This window comes from Lutjanus erythropterus, chromosome 14 (genome assembly GCF_056507025.1).
Source record: "Lutjanus erythropterus isolate fLutEry1 chromosome 14, fLutEry1.hap2, whole genome shotgun sequence".
Lineage (NCBI taxonomy): Eukaryota > Metazoa > Chordata > Actinopteri > Lutjaniformes > Lutjanidae > Lutjanus > Lutjanus erythropterus.
In genome coordinates this window covers 5,413,338-5,433,502 of record NC_139330.1, presented here as the reverse complement: position 1 = coordinate 5,433,502, position 20,165 = coordinate 5,413,338, and the positions used below count along the sequence as shown (strand labels likewise).

At 36.9% G+C, this 20,165-nt stretch overlaps 1 protein-coding gene across 1 annotated transcript in view; it reads left to right on the top strand.

The window, feature by feature from the left end:
- The window catches only part of eys (EGF-like photoreceptor maintenance factor), a 266,834-nt gene that overhangs the window by 185,218 nt on the left and 61,451 nt on the right, over positions 1-20,165 (top strand). Inside the window, exon 41 of the mRNA XM_084736538.1 lies at positions 7,410-7,586. Coding sequence (XP_084592664.1) covers positions 7,410-7,586 — 177 coding nt within the window. The remainder of the gene's footprint in view (positions 1-7,409; positions 7,587-20,165) is intronic.

Below are 20,165 nucleotides of genomic sequence, written 5' to 3'. Positions count from 1 at the left end.
AATAAGCCAAGTATCACTCTCTCCAAAGTCACTAGACTCCATAAGCAACTGCTGTTGCACTGCTGCCTCGATCTGTTATTTGTTTGTGTCGTTGTGTGACTTCGGTGATTCTGAACTAACCTTTTAAAACACCAAAGTCACATGATAACAAAAAACAAACTAACTGATCGAGACCACAGTAGACCAGCAACCAGCAAGTGTTCTGCAAGGAAAATGACTAATTTATTCAATGGAGTTTAGTTGGCTTGAAGAGAGCAATGATTGGCTTGTATAACAGCAGTTTTCCATTGGAAAAGGCAAGAAAAAGCAGTGAAAATACTCTAAATACGGCATACATTAGAGCTTGTGTACATTAGAGCTTATCTACCGATTCGATACTATCACAATATATCAATGTGTTGTGATCCAAATATGCATTATAACCTGATAATGTGATGTAATAATGCATACTAACAGAATATAAAAGGTAAATTCCCACAGCCATACATAACTGTGAAATCAATCAAATGTTATGCTTGATTTGATACTGGACCTTTCTCCAATCAATCATTTTAAAAAAGTGATAGGATTTACCCTCAGCCTTTTCCCTCCATGACCATAAAGTAAGTTCCTGCTTATCCCTCAACTTGTCACACATAAACTTTTGCCTTTAAATACCGGCAGTGGCCTTTTAGAGCCATTTCTGCTGAGTTTGAGGAATTGCTCCTCCTCCAAAGCAGTTCAGTCTCTCAGGTTTAACAGAGTGCAATCTCATATGAGCACTCATCCAGCGATGTGCTTTGCAACACTAGTTCTGGTCGCCCGTAGACGGAGTCCGGAGGCTGTTTATATGCTGACAGAGTCCGTGGATGTGTATTGCGGCAGCAACTTTGCCGGGTGACAACCTTGTCCTTACATCTTGTTGAATTAAGAATAGACACGAGAAGAATAAAGCGAGTCACCCCTGCTCTCAGTTAATTATAGATACGTCATCCATCCCAGTGACTAATGATGTGGACTTGTTTGTGTCCTAGATGAAATGCTGACATGTCATACAGTAAGAGAAATATCACGATGCACAGGAGTCTCTGCAGCCTCTTCTGTTATTCTTCAAGCATGTCTGATCTGCTACTGATGTAATTAATGTTCCAAAATGTAGCACATTAGAACATATAGATGTATAAGCGATACATAAAAGAAAAAAACTACTAACCAGGGACACAATCAAGCAAGTTTTATTCATATGGCCCAAAATCACAGATCTCAAATGTGCCTTAAAGGAGTTACAATCTGTACAGCAGCCTCCATCCCTAGAGGACTGGATCAGATTAGAAAAAAACTCCCACATACATCCCACTGGTATAGTGTCACAGTATTTTGAATGCCAGTGTTATAAAAGCGCACATTATATTTATTGGTTTGTTTATTTAACAAGAATAATACAGATGAACATTGCTTGATAGAAAGAGGAGATGTAACGGAAGCTAATTTATAGCCCCTGCCCCTGGCTATGTACAGATTAAAATAACTAAACAAATACACAAGGCAGGCTCAGTATAAATTTACTAAAGTGTTTACATATTTATTCTTAATCCACTACATTATATGCCAGCCATTTACTTAGCAGATGAAGGTTTTTCATATAAAACATACAATAATTATAAAGCGTTAGGTAACACTTAATTTTACAGGTTCGCTTAGCTTGTAACATATTTGAAATTTCTATACAATTACCACAAAATTAACTCAACATTTACCCCAAATCTCATGGTAACCCATTAACCCATTAATTTCCAACTACTTTCTGCCAGTTGGTGTTGATAAATAATAATAATAATTATTATTATTATTATTATTATTATTATTAGTAGTAGTAGTAGTAGTAGTAGTAGTAGTAGTAGTAGTAGTATTATTATTATTATTATTATTATTATTATTATTATTATTATTATTATTATTATTATTATTATTATTATTATTATTATTATTATTATTATTATCTTTGTTGTTGTGGCTTTGGCTTGTTGTTGCTGTTTTAATTGTTGTTCAAGCCATTATGTTACTGGCCTGCAGAAGTTTAGAAACAACTCACTTAAATTTAGCCACCTGCTCAGCATAAGTTAGAAACCAGTGAGTGGAAACTCACCATAAAAATTGGTAAAGCTTAGCCAAGCTGCAGTTTCAAGTAATAATTCTCTGTATGTTGATGACTATGAACAACTCTGTTCACACTGTCATTTCATACATTGTAAAATATTGATTATAGACACCTAAATTTAACTTTGAAATGCAGGAATTTTACTGTACTTGTAACAGTATTTTTTACAATGTGGTATTCCTATTTTCACCTCAATAGATTATCTGAGTACTTCTGCCTCTACCTCATACATATATGTCATCAATGGATCTTTTATTCTCCTGTCAGTGCTGTGTTAAAACTATGGCAGGGATTGGTGATATAATAATATTTTAATGCCCAGTAAAGCTTCAAGCTCCCCTTTGTAGTTAAAATGTCAGGTGTCACATTGTCAAATGTATTACTGCGACACATTTACATACCTTTCTCAAGTAATATTAAAATGCCTGCACACATGCATCCATCAGCTATATCATTATAATCATATAGGTTTTTTCCTTTTAGAACACGAAGAACGTCAATCTGAAGCAGCTTTCAGACTTACTTTGCAGTCAGATTTGGTGCAGCCTGTGCATAAGCAGCTTGACGCATGTGAGCTGTGAGTCTTGTTCTCTTGTGTTTGGACCCTGGGGCTACACCTCTGGTAGTTTGCACCGTAATCCAGGCCAGTGGCTGGTGGCTGAGTGAGTATTTGATATCAAGTAGCCAACCAGAAGACACGTTTTGTCAAGATAAAGCCAATTCATCTGTGTATGTCAGACTTTTAAGCTATGATAAATTGTCTCTTCAAAGAAGACACAGTAGGTCGTGGACCCTGCCAAATACATTCTGTCAAGTATGTAAGCATTCAATTGAAAGCTAAGTGATCACAAAAATTAGTTACGGAGTAAATGGCTGAAAGGTATGGAGGTAGGCAAAAAAGACGAACCCAGTGAGGCAGGAAATTATTCAGACTTGGTCTGTATTGATCATGACCTCCTTCTACGGCTCATTACCTTATGTCCTTACTTCTCGCACATTTGAGGCTGTGATGTAGGATGTTGGCAAGAGAGGAATAATAAAATGAAAGTTGAGAGCACAGATTTGTCCCATTTTTATCTTTTCGGCAACTTTTGCCACATTTTGGGTCGGTAAAGCGCCCCGAGCACAGCAAAATCAGTAGAAAATAAGGAAATACAGGCAGAGGGCAGAATCTCTGCAGATACAGAGACACTTTGGGAGAGTCATAAGTGTGACTGAAAGGGTTCATAATTATATGAGTTGATACACTTTTTTAAAGGAAAATGTCGCATATTATGTCTTTAAAGTACTGTTTTCCTTTGCTGTAAACAGGATTGCCAGATTGGGATTTTTTCCACCTAACTGGGCTGTCTTGGGTTGCATTGTGTGGGTAAGACAGGTTGAGGCGGGTGGACAGAATTCAGGCAGGTTTATCATGAGCTGGGCTGGTTTTTAAATGTGGCTATCAAATCTGTATATTAATTAGTACAGAACTCTCATTTAACACTACATTATCATAATTTGTTTGGCAGTTTGATAGTGTGTGATTGCATGTAGTTCTCTCCATCTTCATGCATGTGTGTGGGGGCAAACTGTGACGTCTCGTTGCAGTTGACCAAGTGAGATCAAACTTATTATTTTATGCTCTTTGTGCCATCCCTTTATTCTTAAGGCAGAAGGCAGAAATGGAAAAAAAAGTTTTGCAGTTGTGTTGTAGCCTTTTTGTTTATTGTTATGTGATATTGGAAAATTCTTAGGAAATTCAATAATACTGTTCTTCTTTATGAATGCATTCGTCTTGTTTACGATCAAAATATTTGGGTGGTTTTCTTAATTAATTTGGGCAGATTTTGAGAATGTCTTTGGTTGGAAAACACCAAACCAATCTGGCAACACTGGCTGTAAACTCTTTCAAAAGCTAGCTTTCTCAAATTAGTTGCTTCTAAATTCTCTTTATTATATTTTTTGTTTACCTTCTCCAATTTACATGAACCTCATGAGATATTTGTTTTAAACGATATAAATGCATTTTTATTTGTGCATTTATAAAGATATTCAACAGCAAAATGACAACATGGGGTACTAAATTAACTGTGATTACATTTGATATGTGCAGTCTTTACAAAAATCAAATTATAAAATATATACTGTCCCCAGGTGTTGATAATATTTTCATAAATCAGGGCCTGAGAGAATTTCCCTGTAAATCTTGTGAGGATAAATAACAAATAACTTTTAAAAAAGCAAACACAAAAGACTTTTTTAGGGTGTTGAGCCTTTTTGTTTTTGTGTTTGACATTAATGGGACCTGATGAGGGGTTGTCGGCTTCCCGCTTTGCCAACACACTGGCTAGGTGCTGCCAGCTCTCTTTGTGGGCATCTACTGTGTGTTTGCTGTAATTGCTGGTGCCTTTAAAAATGAGCCAGCTCAATCTGCCTTACTCAGAAATTGCCAACAAACATTACAGGATTGATTCATCATTTTCAGCCTAAGGAAACTGCTCCTTCCACCACAAAAGAAACAGTTTTTTATTTTCTCTTTGTAATTTAAAGTGTTGGCTTTCATGTCTGCTGCACTTAATTCTCGCGGAGGAGTCATCTACTGTGTTTGGGCAGGAAAAGAGTATGAGTCGGAGAGTGGCAGAGCACTCAGGCGAAGATATGAAAGATTATGACCATTTGAGAAATGGTACGACCAGAACCTCTTCTCAGGTGTTGGTCTGGTAACTGATCATTAAACTGGACCCAGTGTGCGTCTTGCTGGCCCCCAGGCCCCTGAGCGGTCCTTACTGACAGACCCTGCAGTTCCCCCCCTCCTGATATTTTCACTTACTATATACTTCACACATTTTCATCGCCTCATTAAGGCCATTTTCAGAAGAGGCTGTTGACATAAATGACTGATACCCAGGAAATGTATTATCCTAGCTGCCATAAATAAACCCACCACACCGCTGTCCACCTGCAGTGTCTGACTCAAACTGTCCAAGAGTAAATTACAGAAAAGAGCAGCAGCCACAGTCTTCTCTTCTTTGACTGCTAGCAGACAGAAGGTCAACATATGTATATTGTTATCTCTCAGGGCTAGTGCAATATTTTACATTTCTTTTAAGGGTTATTTCCACTTTTTTCTACCGCATCTTATACATTTTTTAATGTTGTCATATATATTTATTATTGTTTTTTAGTGTACACAACATATAGCTTTTCTTTTACATTCAAGTCTGTAAAAATGTTCACAGATCTGCTTTAAAAATCCATTTGATCCAGCATCAAAGCACCAAAACAAGTGGACACAAAAATCATGAGAGGATACATCCGCGTTTCTCTTACAATAGAAAAACAAGTTTTTTGAAACCTACACATACTGCATCTTATGAGGTCTCGGCTGACAGTAAACTGCAGTTTTCCTTGAGAGCTGGACTCTGAAGCTAGAATCCCCTGAGCGGAGGCCGGGGTAGCCTGTTTTGAATCGGCTGTCAGGCACCTGAACAGCAAGCTATCCAGCAGGTGTACAGTGTCCTTTGTGTAAAAGCCAACAGATCATCACTGGCTTGTGGAGTTGATGACCTGCGCTGGTACCTCCTCCACCTCTCCTTAAAGTCATAGCCCTTTTTCATCCAGTGGGAAATAACACACTAGCACAAACTCCTGACAGGGCCCTGCTGACTCTGCTTACGGGCGAGCTATCGGTGCTGTGAGGGCACACGCTAGACAATTCTTGCTCTTCTATTGACGAGTAACAGCAAAGTAGGACATTGCTTCTACTAGAAAGGCCAAAGATATTATTACAAAAGCATAAAAAATAATGCTAGGAGTCTAGTCTGTCAGACTTTTCATTATTATCATGTACAGCTCTGTTCAATATCATGTGCTGTCCTTGCTTTAGTCATCTGGTGCAGTATAATTTTTTTTTATGACCTCTCAACATCACTGCCAAAATTACTTTTTTATGTAACTGCCATTACTACTTTTCCTATTTTAGGTTTCTTTCGTACTTAATTTATCTTACTTCTATTGTTTTTCTATTAGACTTAATTTATTTGCATTTATTCTTTATACAATTTATAGTTGTAATTTTATGTTGTTGTTTTTCTTATGTTACTGTAATTTTGGAGCAATCTGGCACAAGAATTCAGATAATTAATGGATAATTAAATAATATCTTCATAATAACTATCATCACTAAATGGTAAATTGATAAAGTAAACTTTTGTTAGTTGTTCTTTTACTCTTAACAAACATAATAGTTATATATGATTAATAAACCATTTAATATGCAATATTTTATAAACAGCCCTTGCAACTTTCTTGTGGCCATCCAGATAATGTTTACAGATGTTGTACTGTTTCAAGTTGATTCAAGCTGTGATGCTGTAGGTAACTCTTTAGCATCAGTTTAGGGAGTGCAGGGTTCCACAGTCAAGTTAGCTATAATAAATATGCAACATCTGGGTAGACTTTCAAAATAAAGGCACAAGAACTACAAGGGTAGGTTTAGGAAACACATGTTGATGACATGTGGTGTGTGTAAGATGATAAAAATAAATTTGTTCTGTTATTGCTGGATAATATAGACAAAATAAAATGTGAAGATATTTTTGACCAAATTCTTTGTTATCAATATTGCAACAATATTGTAGGCATGACGATTACTTTCACAAAATATTAACACTAGTGTTACAAATTTTGTGCGTTTTCCTTAACCGCTAATTGAAAAGACTAAGGATCATTTAATCATTAATAATTAATAAAATACATAATGCATGTTTTTTTTTTCTCATTTTTATGATTTCTCTTTTTTTTAGCCTCATTTTAACTCCCAGTTGTAGTTTCCTTATTCAACAAATGCCTCAGCCAGACAAAATAATTTCAGATTAGGTGCCATTTCCAGACTGATGAGTCATTATCGATTAATACATTTTTAACTGGGTAAATCCCAACACCAATTAATTGATAAATTATTAATCGTTAACATCTCTAATTAATGACATTTTTGATAAATAAATATCAGTAATGTGGATGTAAGTGGGTAAAGACAAATAAAAGAACAGCTAAAACAGCCTTTGAAGTCAGAAAGTTACACCACTTCACTGTAATACAGCCTTAAAAAACAGGAAAAGGCTTCACTTACTCTATATCACGATATTCAAAATGTAAGACAATATCTAGTTTCATATGACAATATGATATAATATAGATATATTTCCAATCCCTATGGTTATCATAAAGTGTCATTGTCTCACCCCATTTAAATGCATTTTATAAATTTGTGTTTCATTTTTCTTTCTAGATACCACAGTGTATATCCCCTCATTTGATGGCACATCTTATTTGGAGCTGCAGCCTCTTGCATCCCTTCTCCAGCCTTCTGCTGCCAGTAATAATCTACCTGCTTCTGTCAAGGACACCACTGTTATTCTCTTTTTGACAGTGAAAACAAGGTCGACACAGGGCACCATCCTCTACAGTGAGTACAGTCTCTTTTTTATTGCAGACATTTAAAAGCAACACTGTGACAGAAAGTACAGCTAACGGTTGGAAAATATGCACATCCTTATTTATATGTATGTTTAATACCTTTTCATATCTTTTTCCTTACATATGTGCTTGTGAGTGCACAAGTGTTGCCTTGGTTTTTATAGCCTAAAATGCCAGTCATCATCTCCAAGTGCTTTAGATAAGAATGTTCTGGTGGTTAATATGTTGCTGCAGTGCCCTGAATGAGGAAGAAATGTGCTTTGTGCAAGTTCACAGTCCTAGCCAGACTCCACTAAACCAGACTCATTTAAATCCTCTCAGGTAAATAAATATCTAAAAAAGAACTTTTAAAAAGAATGTAATGTGAATATTAGCAAAGCCACTAAAGGTCAACATTTTGGGAAATGAACTTTTTGCTTTCTTCTTAAGAGTGAGATTGATACCACTCTCATGTCTGTGTCTTTATTTCTTTCTACTAGAAAGAAAGAAAGTGCAGACATGAAACTGCTCACAACAAGGTCTGTGGATTGTCTTGAGTAACTGTGTCATGATTTCTGTAAAGAGACGTTACTGTTGAGTTTTTCAGATGTGTTTTTTGCACTTTGATTACCACAAGCCAATTTGAAAGAAGACAGGCATCTCTATGGCTAGTAAAACTCACACCAGAACAATCTAGATGGATAAACAGCACCACAGGCAAGGGGCAAAATCTGTATTTTTGACTGTCCCTTTAAGCATATTTCCCAAAATGTCCAACTTTTCAATAAAATATCTGATATCTGATGTTAACTGTCTTCAGATCCTCTTACACCATAAGCAAAAAGATATTTCCAGTTCACCAACAGTTGGATTTACTTGCAGAACACAAATATGTGTTGTAAAGCATTATTTATGTTGTGATGTAAGACTCTCAAAAGAGAAATATATTGAATAATGCCGTCTTTTATGAATAAGTGACATTTTCTTGACTGAAAATCTTTTGTTTACCGTCGTGCTTATACTCCCTATTGTTATTGCTTTCAACCTCCTCTGTTTTGATCGCTGATAATACAGAAATTATACATCAGGCTGTTTTGTGTTAATCAGCCTCTGATTATACTGAGACACTGAAAGTATGATACTGTTTCTGAATGCTGGCAGGGAGGATGCTTAGCAACAGTTATAGTGGCATAGAAAAGGCAGACAAAAATCAGGAAACTGCTGAATGGAATCTGACTTGATCCAAGTTCAATAACATATTCACAATGTAGAGGAGGATGTTACACAAGAGATGAGTGAAGGAGTGGAGTAAAGTAGGAGCCTGTGGTGCTTCAAAATAATTTTTATAAAACATATATGGTCATCAATCCCGGATATTAACATTACAAATCACTGGACTCTTGGTGAGTCATCTATTAATGTAAGAGGGAAGTTTAGGACACAAAGGTGGTTCCTGTGTTTCCAAGGCTACAGCAGAAAGGACTAATTTTTTATCTTTAAGAGAATTTGTCCATCTTTTCTAGTGGATGTCACTTAGGAAACTCTGTCTGGGTCTGCTGATTTTGTGAAGGACAATGATAGCATGCTTTCTTTTTTTAAAAATGCTTCCTTCAAAGTCTTCTAATGAGTAAGGCCGTGTCATGTGATTCAGAAAGAGTGGGAGAGAAGGGAAGTACTGTTGAAGGACAGGAGATAGCCTTGCCTTTTGTGGACAGCTGCGAGCCGTCTGTTTTGTCGATGATCTGAGCTATAACCTAAAAGCGAACAAAGGAATCCTCATAAGAAGGCAGGAGCTGGTCAGTTACATGGGGAGCGAGGATTGGGCTGACCCTTTACATCAACCGTGAGCTCTACATTGTGCGTGTACCTCCTGCCCACTCCTTTTGTTCCCACACCTGCACACACACACATGCACACACTCTCTTTTGTTACAGATTTGGATACGTAGGCCTGACAGCCACTGAGTAGACCCTCATAACAATAGAGCATTGTTTTGGGAGGATAGGAGTTGGTAGATTTGTGGTAATTTTTTTTAAGGCTTGAGAAAGCTGAGCCATGAGAACTTTGTCCCATTTATTCAGCTTTGTGCGCATTATACATCTGTTCAAAGTATGGGTGTATATATTAAAGGACACATTTGTAATATATTAACTGTAATTTATTATAAAAAAGAACATGATATATATCAGATTAACTCTTAAATGGTTTCTGTATTCTGGAGGATACAGTAATTTCACAGGCTGTGATGGAAGTGACACCAGGATGGCAGTGAATGTGGACAAAGACACCGGCCATGAGCTAGGTGTTGTGTTTGTCACGTGTATTATATTTTGGAGAGATTTGGATTCATGTTTTTGATGTCATTTATGAAAAATAATCAATGTCATTTCTCAACTTTGATAATTAGGTACTGAATGTCTGCATCCTAGACGATATATTATGTTTTCAGGCCTGTACTCTACAAATAATCAATATATATCATATAATATGAAGGTGTGAAACATTGACTATTCTTTATTTTACTTTTACATGTGTGTTATCGATTAATTCACCCCGTGTTTTCGGTGAATTTGTGCAAACAATGTCTACAAAACAGAGAAAGAAAGTCTGTAGCTTTGCCACCTTAGAGGCTTTTGCTGGTGTAGGAGAACCACATGGAAGATGGTTGTATAAAAACAGGTACTGTTTTTTGATTATTTGTTTAATAAATGTTAATAGCTCATAGTTTTTTCAAAGATTAGATTTGTTTCCGCCAATCTGAATTTATGTGAATGACTATCGTTCAGCCAGTAAAATAATAAAGAAAGTAGTAATTAAAGTGTTTATAAAGTTTCAAAAGTTGGCACATTAACTGTTAACAAAAGAGAAAATTTTTATCTTAGATGGGCAATTTATCTTAAGTAAAGAGTATAACAACAACAGCAGCAGCACAATCGCAATGGCCTCCTTTGAAATTTCTATTCCAGCTCATAACTCATAACGTTAGTCAGAGGTCCATTAATGCTGAACTTTTGCTGAATGAGTTACTGTCTGTTTATGAGTCATTAGAAATCATTAGTAATCTTTTAGAGGGAGTAGATGCTTGTAACGGTTAAATTGAGAAAAATGTTATCTGGCAGGCAGAAGGCAAGCAGCCACTAAACTCCTCCTTTGTTTTCAGGATTACAGGCTTGACTTTATATTGACAGATAATTGACAGTTATAAACAGCTGATCAACTTACAGTGGAGGACTCATCCTCGCTTGTTATTGTCACTTTACAGTGTTGTGCTTGTTTTGCACTCCTGCAGTGTTTGTGCATTCTGTCCGAGCCTCATCATGTCTGGAGATGACGGGTAGGGGGAACAACTCCGTTCGACCATAGATTGTGTATTTAATAGGGATGCAACCTATTTAACACACAGTCTTCAGCTCTAACTCGCTTTTTCTACTGTAGTACTCATTTTTGCCACATATTGCTCCTTTAAATAGCAGTGAGCTCAGAGGGGAAGCCATTGCACGGATGCCTTGAGCTGTGGGTCCTCTAATGACCAACTGTGTGTCTCAGTGAACTGGAATTTCAGCTCCTCGCTCTAAAAACTGCAGCCACCTTGGTGTTGTGAGGCTATCGTTGTCCCCATGTGACACCACAGCCAGTCAGGTGCAGATCCAAGACGCCTGTAACCACCATGCATTGTGTGGCGATCACGGGTGATTTATTCCGCACTAACCGGCTGCAGACATCACAACATTCATCTTGCTGGTGTAACCTAGATCAACCCCTTATCTGTGACATCGTCTACAGGTTCATGGCCTCTCATTTGAAATTACAGACCTTTTAAAGATTGCAACACACCACAGGGTTCACCCGTACTTCTTCTCCTTAGATCAAAATCTGGATTTTACGGCTCTAATAACTGATGTAAGTTTGGTGGTGAGCAGTAAGGTCAAATCCAGGGAGTAACCCAAAACATGTGATGTTAGAGGCCCTTGCAAGCAAGGAACTTTTACTTCATTTAATATAAACATGAGAACTTTCCAATCCAATATTGATATGGGCCTAATAACGATGTAGAACAGTGATTTCCAAAGTGTAGGCCACAGTTTCAGTTTTACAAGTTTGAAATATCAAATATTTGATTTGATTATCAGAATGTGTAAAACAAAACCAAGTTAATATAAATAATGCTATTTATTTTTCTGACCTAGTTTAGCAGTTAGTACACCATCACATTATTAGTGCTGGAAAATATCATATATCTTGTCATTAGTCTTGTATGTTGATCAGAGCTGTGATTAAAGGTTTCAGCTGCACTGCTAATTGAGAGTGAAGAAGCAGTTTTCATGTCTACTGAACTGTCTTCCTTCTTTTTCTTTGAAGTTTTATAGCGGTTAGCAAGAAAGAAATGTAACAGCCACCTCACTTGTGGTGTAACAATAAACAAACATAAAAATGACAATTTCTAACATAAACCAACACATTCTGAACAGACACATAACAAACACTTACAAAAAATAAATTGGGCCATAAAATATCAAATGTAAACTGCCAGCAATGCGAGGGAAATTGGGAAGTTATGCAAATAAGGGGCGTCTCTCAGCCTGATCTATCAGCTGCTCATGTGAATTTTACCAGCCAGAACCCTACAGCATCCTACAATGACAATGACATGTTACATTACACAAATTACACAAGCTTTCAGTCTCAGTGATCTTACTACTACTACTACTACTACTACTACTACTACTACCAATAATAATAATAATAATAATAATAATAATAATAATAATAATAATAATAATGATCAAGAAAAAGGAGAGGGTCATTATCCACATTGTATCTGTATCAGCAGTTATCTAGGATACTTGATTTGAACTGAAAAGAGAGGATTGGTACATCTTTTATATAGTATTTTCACCAAGATGCTAATACCATCTGGGCTCTTAACAACAGTAGATCTGAGAAGAACTGCCTTAATACTAGTCTTTCCTGTGTTCTAGTTCCCTTTAGCAGTGTAAGCCAAAGTGTGCAAAGATACTTAAAAGTTGGTAGTTTTACCATAAAACAGTCTTGTATTCCTTAGAGTAATAGCTTGACTTTTCTTCCTGTGAGCTGACTTTGGCCTCCCATGATGGCTGCCGAGTGCCTTAGCGTTCCACCAAAGACTTAAATCTTTGTGTTTAAGGAGCAATTAATTAGCCAGCTCTCAGAACCTAATAGGACTGTAAATTAGTGCCTTATATAGGGTTGGTGCACTTGAAAGGTCACCCAGCAAAGTCTTAAATACACACAGACAACAGTAGTATCAATTTAAAGACAAATTTATGGTATTCAGTCTGACACAGGTGCCTAATTAGAGTGATCAAAAATCACTGTGTTGCCAATGAAATGTAGGAGATTTCAATACAATAAAAGTAGAATACCTCGATTCAAATATATCTGTGGCCATTATTCATATGTGTGTTTGCAGTGGCATATTGATCATTTGTTGTTCAATTCAATGGTTTGTGATTGGGAAAGTTTAGGAGACATTATTCAGGAAATACTTGAAACTGTTAAATGATAGGTTTGAGAGCAGAGCAGCAGAATAATTGCAAAGCTTTTAGTATGCTTTATGCAAGTGCACAAGCTTAATGTTTGTTTTGGGATGTTTTTGTAAAAACAGCACATTACACGAACAAAAAGAATACAGCTGTAGGGAACTGAGGTGTATATTTTTCAGTCATGTTTTTTTCCTTTAGATGCTTTTTAGTATTTGATTGAGGATTTTTTTCACAAATGCCAACAGCCATGCATTTTAAATCAAATACTTTACATTTATTAACTTAGAAATACACCAAAGAAATGGTGCTCAAACAATGTAAGTTGTTAGTGTTAGTATCTGATTAGAAATTTCCATGTTCTTTTGTGTGCAGTGGGCTTGAATAACAACAGAACAACACGAGAAAATTGTTGTTCATTTCATATCTTTAATAATCAAGACATGGAAATTATCAGTATGTAATATTTAATACTTTATGGTAAGGGTACATGAATTATTATGAATTCATACATGACGTCATACATGAGAAAGCAAATTGAATTCAGTCATGTAAAACTGCATGAACTATCAAGAATGTACAAGAATTAACTGTATCATGCATGACCAAAAGCGATAACAATTTTATGAAATTAATGCAGCAACTAAGATATGGTAGTCTTGATGAGTTTCTAATCATCTTCATGTCTTCCTCATGGGTAAGTCTGCAGTTAAAGGGACAGACCAAAAATTTGACCAGTTATTCCAGTGCATGTATATTCTGTTTATATTCTGTTCCATTGAATAGGTTGAAAACTTTTTGCAAGTCATTGCATTCTGTTTGGATTTGTTTTACACGTCACAGGTTTTTTTTTTTTATCTTAGTTGTTACATTAACTAACATGTTTGTCTTTCATTAGGTTATATACTGTTAACTCTTGCACGTCTGTGATCATTTATGAAGTACTACACAAATGAATTCATGATAATTCATGTATCCTTATCATAAAGTGTTACAAAGAAAAATAAAAAATACATTTTTCTTGCATAGATATATATTTTTTCTAATTTCGGAGGTTAAAATTAGAAAAAAAAAAAAAAAACACATTGAACTCACCAGAGGCAGATGAATAACATCTCAACAGTGGAGCTGGCTAGAGGAAGATCACATTGGAAAATCTTGAAATTAGTTATCACATGTGAGATGTCAAGTGCATTAGATTGTACGTGATGTCAAGCTAACAAAACCGTGCACCTCCACCCTGTCATATTAAGATGCCTGGTATATCTGCTGCCACCAGTTTTCTGCCCGTGTTGATCACAAGGCACTGCTTGTCTAAGTCTTCACAGATTTACTTTGTAAATTAGTTTGAAAAATAATGACAGCTGTGACAACTTGATGCAGTTGTCACTTTTGAAGAGCTTTTGTTGCTCTCCACATTGAATGTGAACAAGTCACTATTAATAACATGTTCATAATTTTAAGTTGCTTGCTTAAATTAAAACACTCTATTCTTTATTCCTAATTGTCTTAATAATATTTCACTGCTGCAGCATATGGAAGCTAGAAAGCAGGCTGTGAGCCTTGTCATGAGGAGAGATGAATGTTCAGAAAGCATATATAGAGGGCACAGTGCCTTTTATCTAGTAATGCTTCCTGGCTTACAGTGCACCATCTTTTTCACATCAGAGGATAGGAACTGAAAAGAAAACTCCAGAGATCAAACAGACAAAGTTAATCAGAAGACAACCAAAAGACATGCATTGAGATGCGGTGAATCTCTCCGCCAGACCTGCTCCTTATTCTCTGCTCCCCTTTTTACACCTCTCCCTGAAGCAAACATGTGAGTCTCCCCCTGGACTTCAATTGTCAGCTCGAGAAGAGAAATACGAGAAGGGGGAGAGAGAGATAAAGAGAGAGGGAGAAGGAGAGAGAACAGGTGACAGGCACTGACAAAAGGACGAACGCTCTGTTAGGTTCGGTGCAGAGTAACAGGGCCATGGGGACAACAGGGAACAATATCCTCACAGAAGAAAAATAGAAAAATAAAAGATGGGGCAACATTGACATCTATAGTAAATAATATTTGTCAACAAATGAGTTATGGCACCAAGTGGAAACAACTGGTTTGAAAAGGAGACAAAGGCTTATTGTTGCAGAAGGAAGTTGCATCTGTGTGATGTTCGTTGTCTTTGCTGCCGCATTCATTAACTCGAGACGGTCTCCACTGAATCTGTAGTTTGACAATAATTATGTGCCAAGCATAATTATGTTTTTACTTGTCCACACAAGCCTGCTTTAATTGTTTTATGGCTTTGTTTTTTTTTATATTTGTACTCTCCATTAATAGATGATATTTTTTTAAATTCTAAATATGCAGTAAATAAAGTTAAAGTAGAAATCTGTAATATAGTCGCTGTAATAAATGATTAAATGACAGTGTTTAAGGAAACATGTTCAGTTGAAATACTCGCTTGTCTGACAGTGCTACCTGGCGCGGTGTCCTCTTTTGAAATTTCTATTCTGGGCTGGAACAACTGTTTTGGTTTGTCCATTTCACATTAATTACAGTTAATGAATGCCAAATGTTCACCGAATGAGAAGAAGGTGGTCTAGATGTTTATAACAGTTAAATTAAGCAGTATGTTAACGGAGTCTGGCAGGCAGAGAGACAGGCAGTCACTGAATTCCAGCTTCAGAGTGTGTAGTTTCAAAGCATTGGGCTTTTGTTTTCGGGATAACAAGCTTAACTTTACATACAGACAACAGACAGTTATAAACAGTGAGGGGAAACAACTTGCTTCAGCCATAGATCGTATATTTCATAGGTTTCAACCTACTTAATATACAATCTATAGCTGCAACTGGCTATTTAGACTGCTGCACTCATTTGCATGCGCAATTGCTACATATCACTCCTTTTAAAAAGCCACAATAAAATACCAGATATAGACATATATATTTTTCTAAACTGCAGACAGTTCTGTAAATGAGCCATATTTGTTACATATGCCTGTCCAAAAATGAGTATGAGCCATAGATTGTGTATTAATTAGGTTGAAATCCTATTTAATATACATTCTATGGTTGAAGTGAGTTATTTCCTTCGTCCCCTCCTCCTCAGACTCAAGGAAGCTCAGGCAGGCTGCAAGAGTGAGGCAGGAGCACAAGACGAGCGCAACATGTCCGACTCACTGCCTGCCAGACTCCATTAACATTTTGCTCCATTAAAACATTAGAAACGTCTGCGCTTTCAAAAAGATTATTGACGATTTCGCACAACTCATAAACAGACAGTAACTCATTCAGTGAACATTCTGCATTACTTTTAACTCTAATTAACATAAACAAGCAAAGTATAACACAAGCTATATGCTGGGATTGAAGTAAGGAACATTGTTTAATATTTCTGCACATTTTTGAAATTACATGTTCAGTCTCTCCCAGCGCTCAAGGTGACTTCATTTGCAAGCATCACAAACAACTTGGAGAGACCCTTGCTTGAGAGTCATAATCCTGCTAAAAATAAGCATCAAGTGAAAATATTAAACATCACCTCTTTGCTTGTTCGTTACCTCAAGTAACATTCCTAGTTATGCCTTCTCTCAGCCTCCTCTTACCACTGCTAAAAACAGTCCCTGACAGTCATATTTTTGCAGAAGAACACAGCGTTTGATGCATGTTTCCATTACATTTTCAAGCTTTCCTGAAAGAGCTATCTGAACAGTGTTTTTTTTTTTCTTAACCTCACCACAAACAAAAAATGATTGTGTCAAAAATAATTGTGCTTGAGGAAGTCAAGGTTGGGATATGAAGCCTTGTGTCTTTCCCTAGATGTCCTCATTTCCTGCCACAAACTAAAGATTTGCTTGCAAGAGAAGGACATGATGAATTTTCAGTAGCCCTCCTCTCTTACCATCACAAGGCACATATTTACCTGTCAAATACATGGCTAAAATAACAAATTACTGTTTACCTTCATGCAAAGAGATGGCTGAATGCAAAGAAGTAATTACATCTGTAACCAACAAGATAAATATTGAAATATCAAATATGCATTTTAAAAAAAGTCTCTGGTATTGCACATCAGTTTCAACTTCTCTGTGGTTCTCACATGCGTAGGAGTAAACTAAAATGTGTCCTCTTCAGCTGCTCTCCTGAGCTCTGCACGTCTGCTCACACAGATTGCCACAAACATTGCTTAAAGACACTCAAACAAGCCAGCAGACTTGATTTATACACTCAGAGTCCACTTGATTAGGCACACATGTACAGTCTGATGCAATCCAATACGTAAGGGATAATGTACAGCAAACAGGTCGTTATTACAAAATAAACCCATTCAGGATGATTCAAGGCCCCTCTGCTTCATGTCCCTTACATAATTAAATCTAAATTTCATAAAGGTTGAATTTATGGCAGGCCTGTGTGCAGATTTACTTTTGATTTCCTGAGAAGTAAAATATGCTTTCATGAAAAATATACATACAGGCAGATGTGGAACGCTAACAAATCGAATTTTTAAAGAGCAGTTCAACTGCCATTCAAAGCAACAATCGTGAAAACAAGGCTAATCAATGTACTGGAACATCTTGTTTGTGTGATTTTAAACTGTTTCTACTTATCTGATGAATTTAATGATCAGAAATCCAGCAGCTAGAAGCATGGAAATTAAAAGCAGCTTTATTAACTTCTGCAGGTTTAACTGCAGGGAAAAACTATGGAGATTGTGCCAGATAACCTTAGAGTCCTAATGGCCTTATAATGACATGCATGTCAGCGCTGTACTCTGGAGCCAGGCAGTTAATTTTTAGACAAAGGTTTCAATGTTATAATCATTTTAAAAATCTTAATGGGAAGCAAATGCAGAGATGTTATGACTGGTGAGATGTGATGAAAGTTTCTCTTTCTTGTTAATACAGCTCAGAACTTTGAATAAGCCCAAGTCAGCCCCTGATCTTTTTAGGTAGAGCAGTGGAAATAGTTAGAGAGGAACACTGGAACACTTTTTGAAATCTGCCTGTGACTAGAAGCCTCTTACATAAGATATAAAGCGGTTTTGGTATTGTTGTAAACATGACTCAGCATTAACAATTGCATCCAGGTTTCTGTGTGGCACTGTCAGAAAAAATAAGTTAGATGAGAGTGAGTTTCCTGCAATGATAACAAGAATTTCAGTCATTCAGCTGCAGGAACATGATAGACTAGAGCTGTATATTAGCAAGAATCTGGTGACGCAATACATATCACAATCCAGGGGTTACAATTCAGTATATATACATAATTTACTGGAACCGGGGTGATATATTGCTTTTTTTAAATGTAATTTTTTGGAAGTCTGTCATAGTATAAACAATACACCACCAAATACATAAAATCTGAATTAAAAAATGTACTTTTTCTGCAATCAAAACACTACTGTCACAAATCTTTGCATGTATCACAGTATAACAGTACAGTGTTTTTAAGAATCAATACAGTATCGCAAAAGATAATATCTCAGTACTCAAATGTACTGATATTTTCTTACACCCCCATGTTAGACATCCATTGTACAACTGAGTGTCAGTAGGATAACTTAAATAACAAACATGTCCAAAGCATATTCCAAAGAAAGAACAGGAGACTAAGAACTGATTCCTGGGGAACTTCACATACAGAGTCAACCTTTATTAATGCCTCATTAATGTCATGTAAAAGTCAGTTGGACAGATCTGTGCAGTGTATATGTTATGTCTGACTGAACATCAGTCATTTCCCACCTTTACTGCCTTATCTTTTACACCAGTTCTGTTGAATAACGCATCTGTTTGAGTGTTCATGGCACAGAATAGAAAGTATCTCTAACTAGAGGCTGTATGTCTGTATTGATCGGTCGATATTTTGACTTTTGTATCACAAAAGATAATCTTGCCATACTCAAGTGTATCGATATTTTCTTATACCCCTATGTTAAAAGTCCATTGTACAACTAAACGTAAAAGAGATAATTATAGTAACAAATGTGTCCAGAGCACTTCGGTAGTAAATAACAATTTGGCTTCTTTCTTTGTTCCTATTGGTGCTATTTTGTCAGGGAGTAGGAGACTTCCACTGAACAAGGATGAGGAAACGGTGGATTATCTGAACAAGATATTCCTCCTGTGGTCCATTCTGCAGCAGCAGTTAGTAATATAGCTGTGTTAAGTGCATCCCTGTTGAGACTTATGACAGGGAAGACCTCCAAGTCTTCTTAGAAAATGCATTATCAGAGTGCAGCATATTAAGCTAAGCATAGCCTCTTTCCGACAAAGAGATGGGGATTTCCTGGATGCCCTTCTTACCCTGGAGGAATTGTTCAGAGCTTTCATATCAGTTGCCATGCAGCCTTGAAACAACAACCTCAGCTTTTGTTACATTTTCCTCTTGTGTCCAAATCCTCCCCCAATGCCATCACTTCATGAGAGATGGCACACACATTGTGAAGATTCAAGGCTGTCTCTGTCCATGTCCTAGCCTAGCGGAGCTACACCAGCCTGCCTCTCTTACAGAGTCCTTGCTCCATTATCATTGTCATTGTGAAATCCAAGGGGTCAATCCTGTTTTTACTGCTACTACTCAGTGGCTCCCTCTGGATTTTTGGTTCTCTGTCATCCTCTTTCATTCAGCTGAGATGTGCCTTGTTGAGAATACCGAGACATTTTAGCTGTCTCTAACAGAGAAGCATTCCTGTTCTGTCTTCTGCCCTGCAACCATGTTTTCCCTGACAGTGGCACAAGAGTGGCAGGCTCTCTCTCTATCTATCTCTGTCTCCTTCACAGAGCTGCATTCTTATGTTACCTGCCCTCTGCTCATGTCTTCTTAGACAGCGGTGCACCACTCGTGTGCACCATCTCCCCACCTCCCTCCCGAAGACTCCAGTAGTCTGTGTGGGAGGATTAATGTTGCTGCTGTCTGTCGCTCCCCCACCACACTGTCTCACTTCCAAGAGACTATGTGCAAGCCAACCAGGAGCTGCCATTGTGATATAATGTGCTGGAGTCTGGGAAGTGGCATATGACGTCCTGTCTCACAACCTTTATTTGCTGCAAACAGAAATGGAGACCATTTCT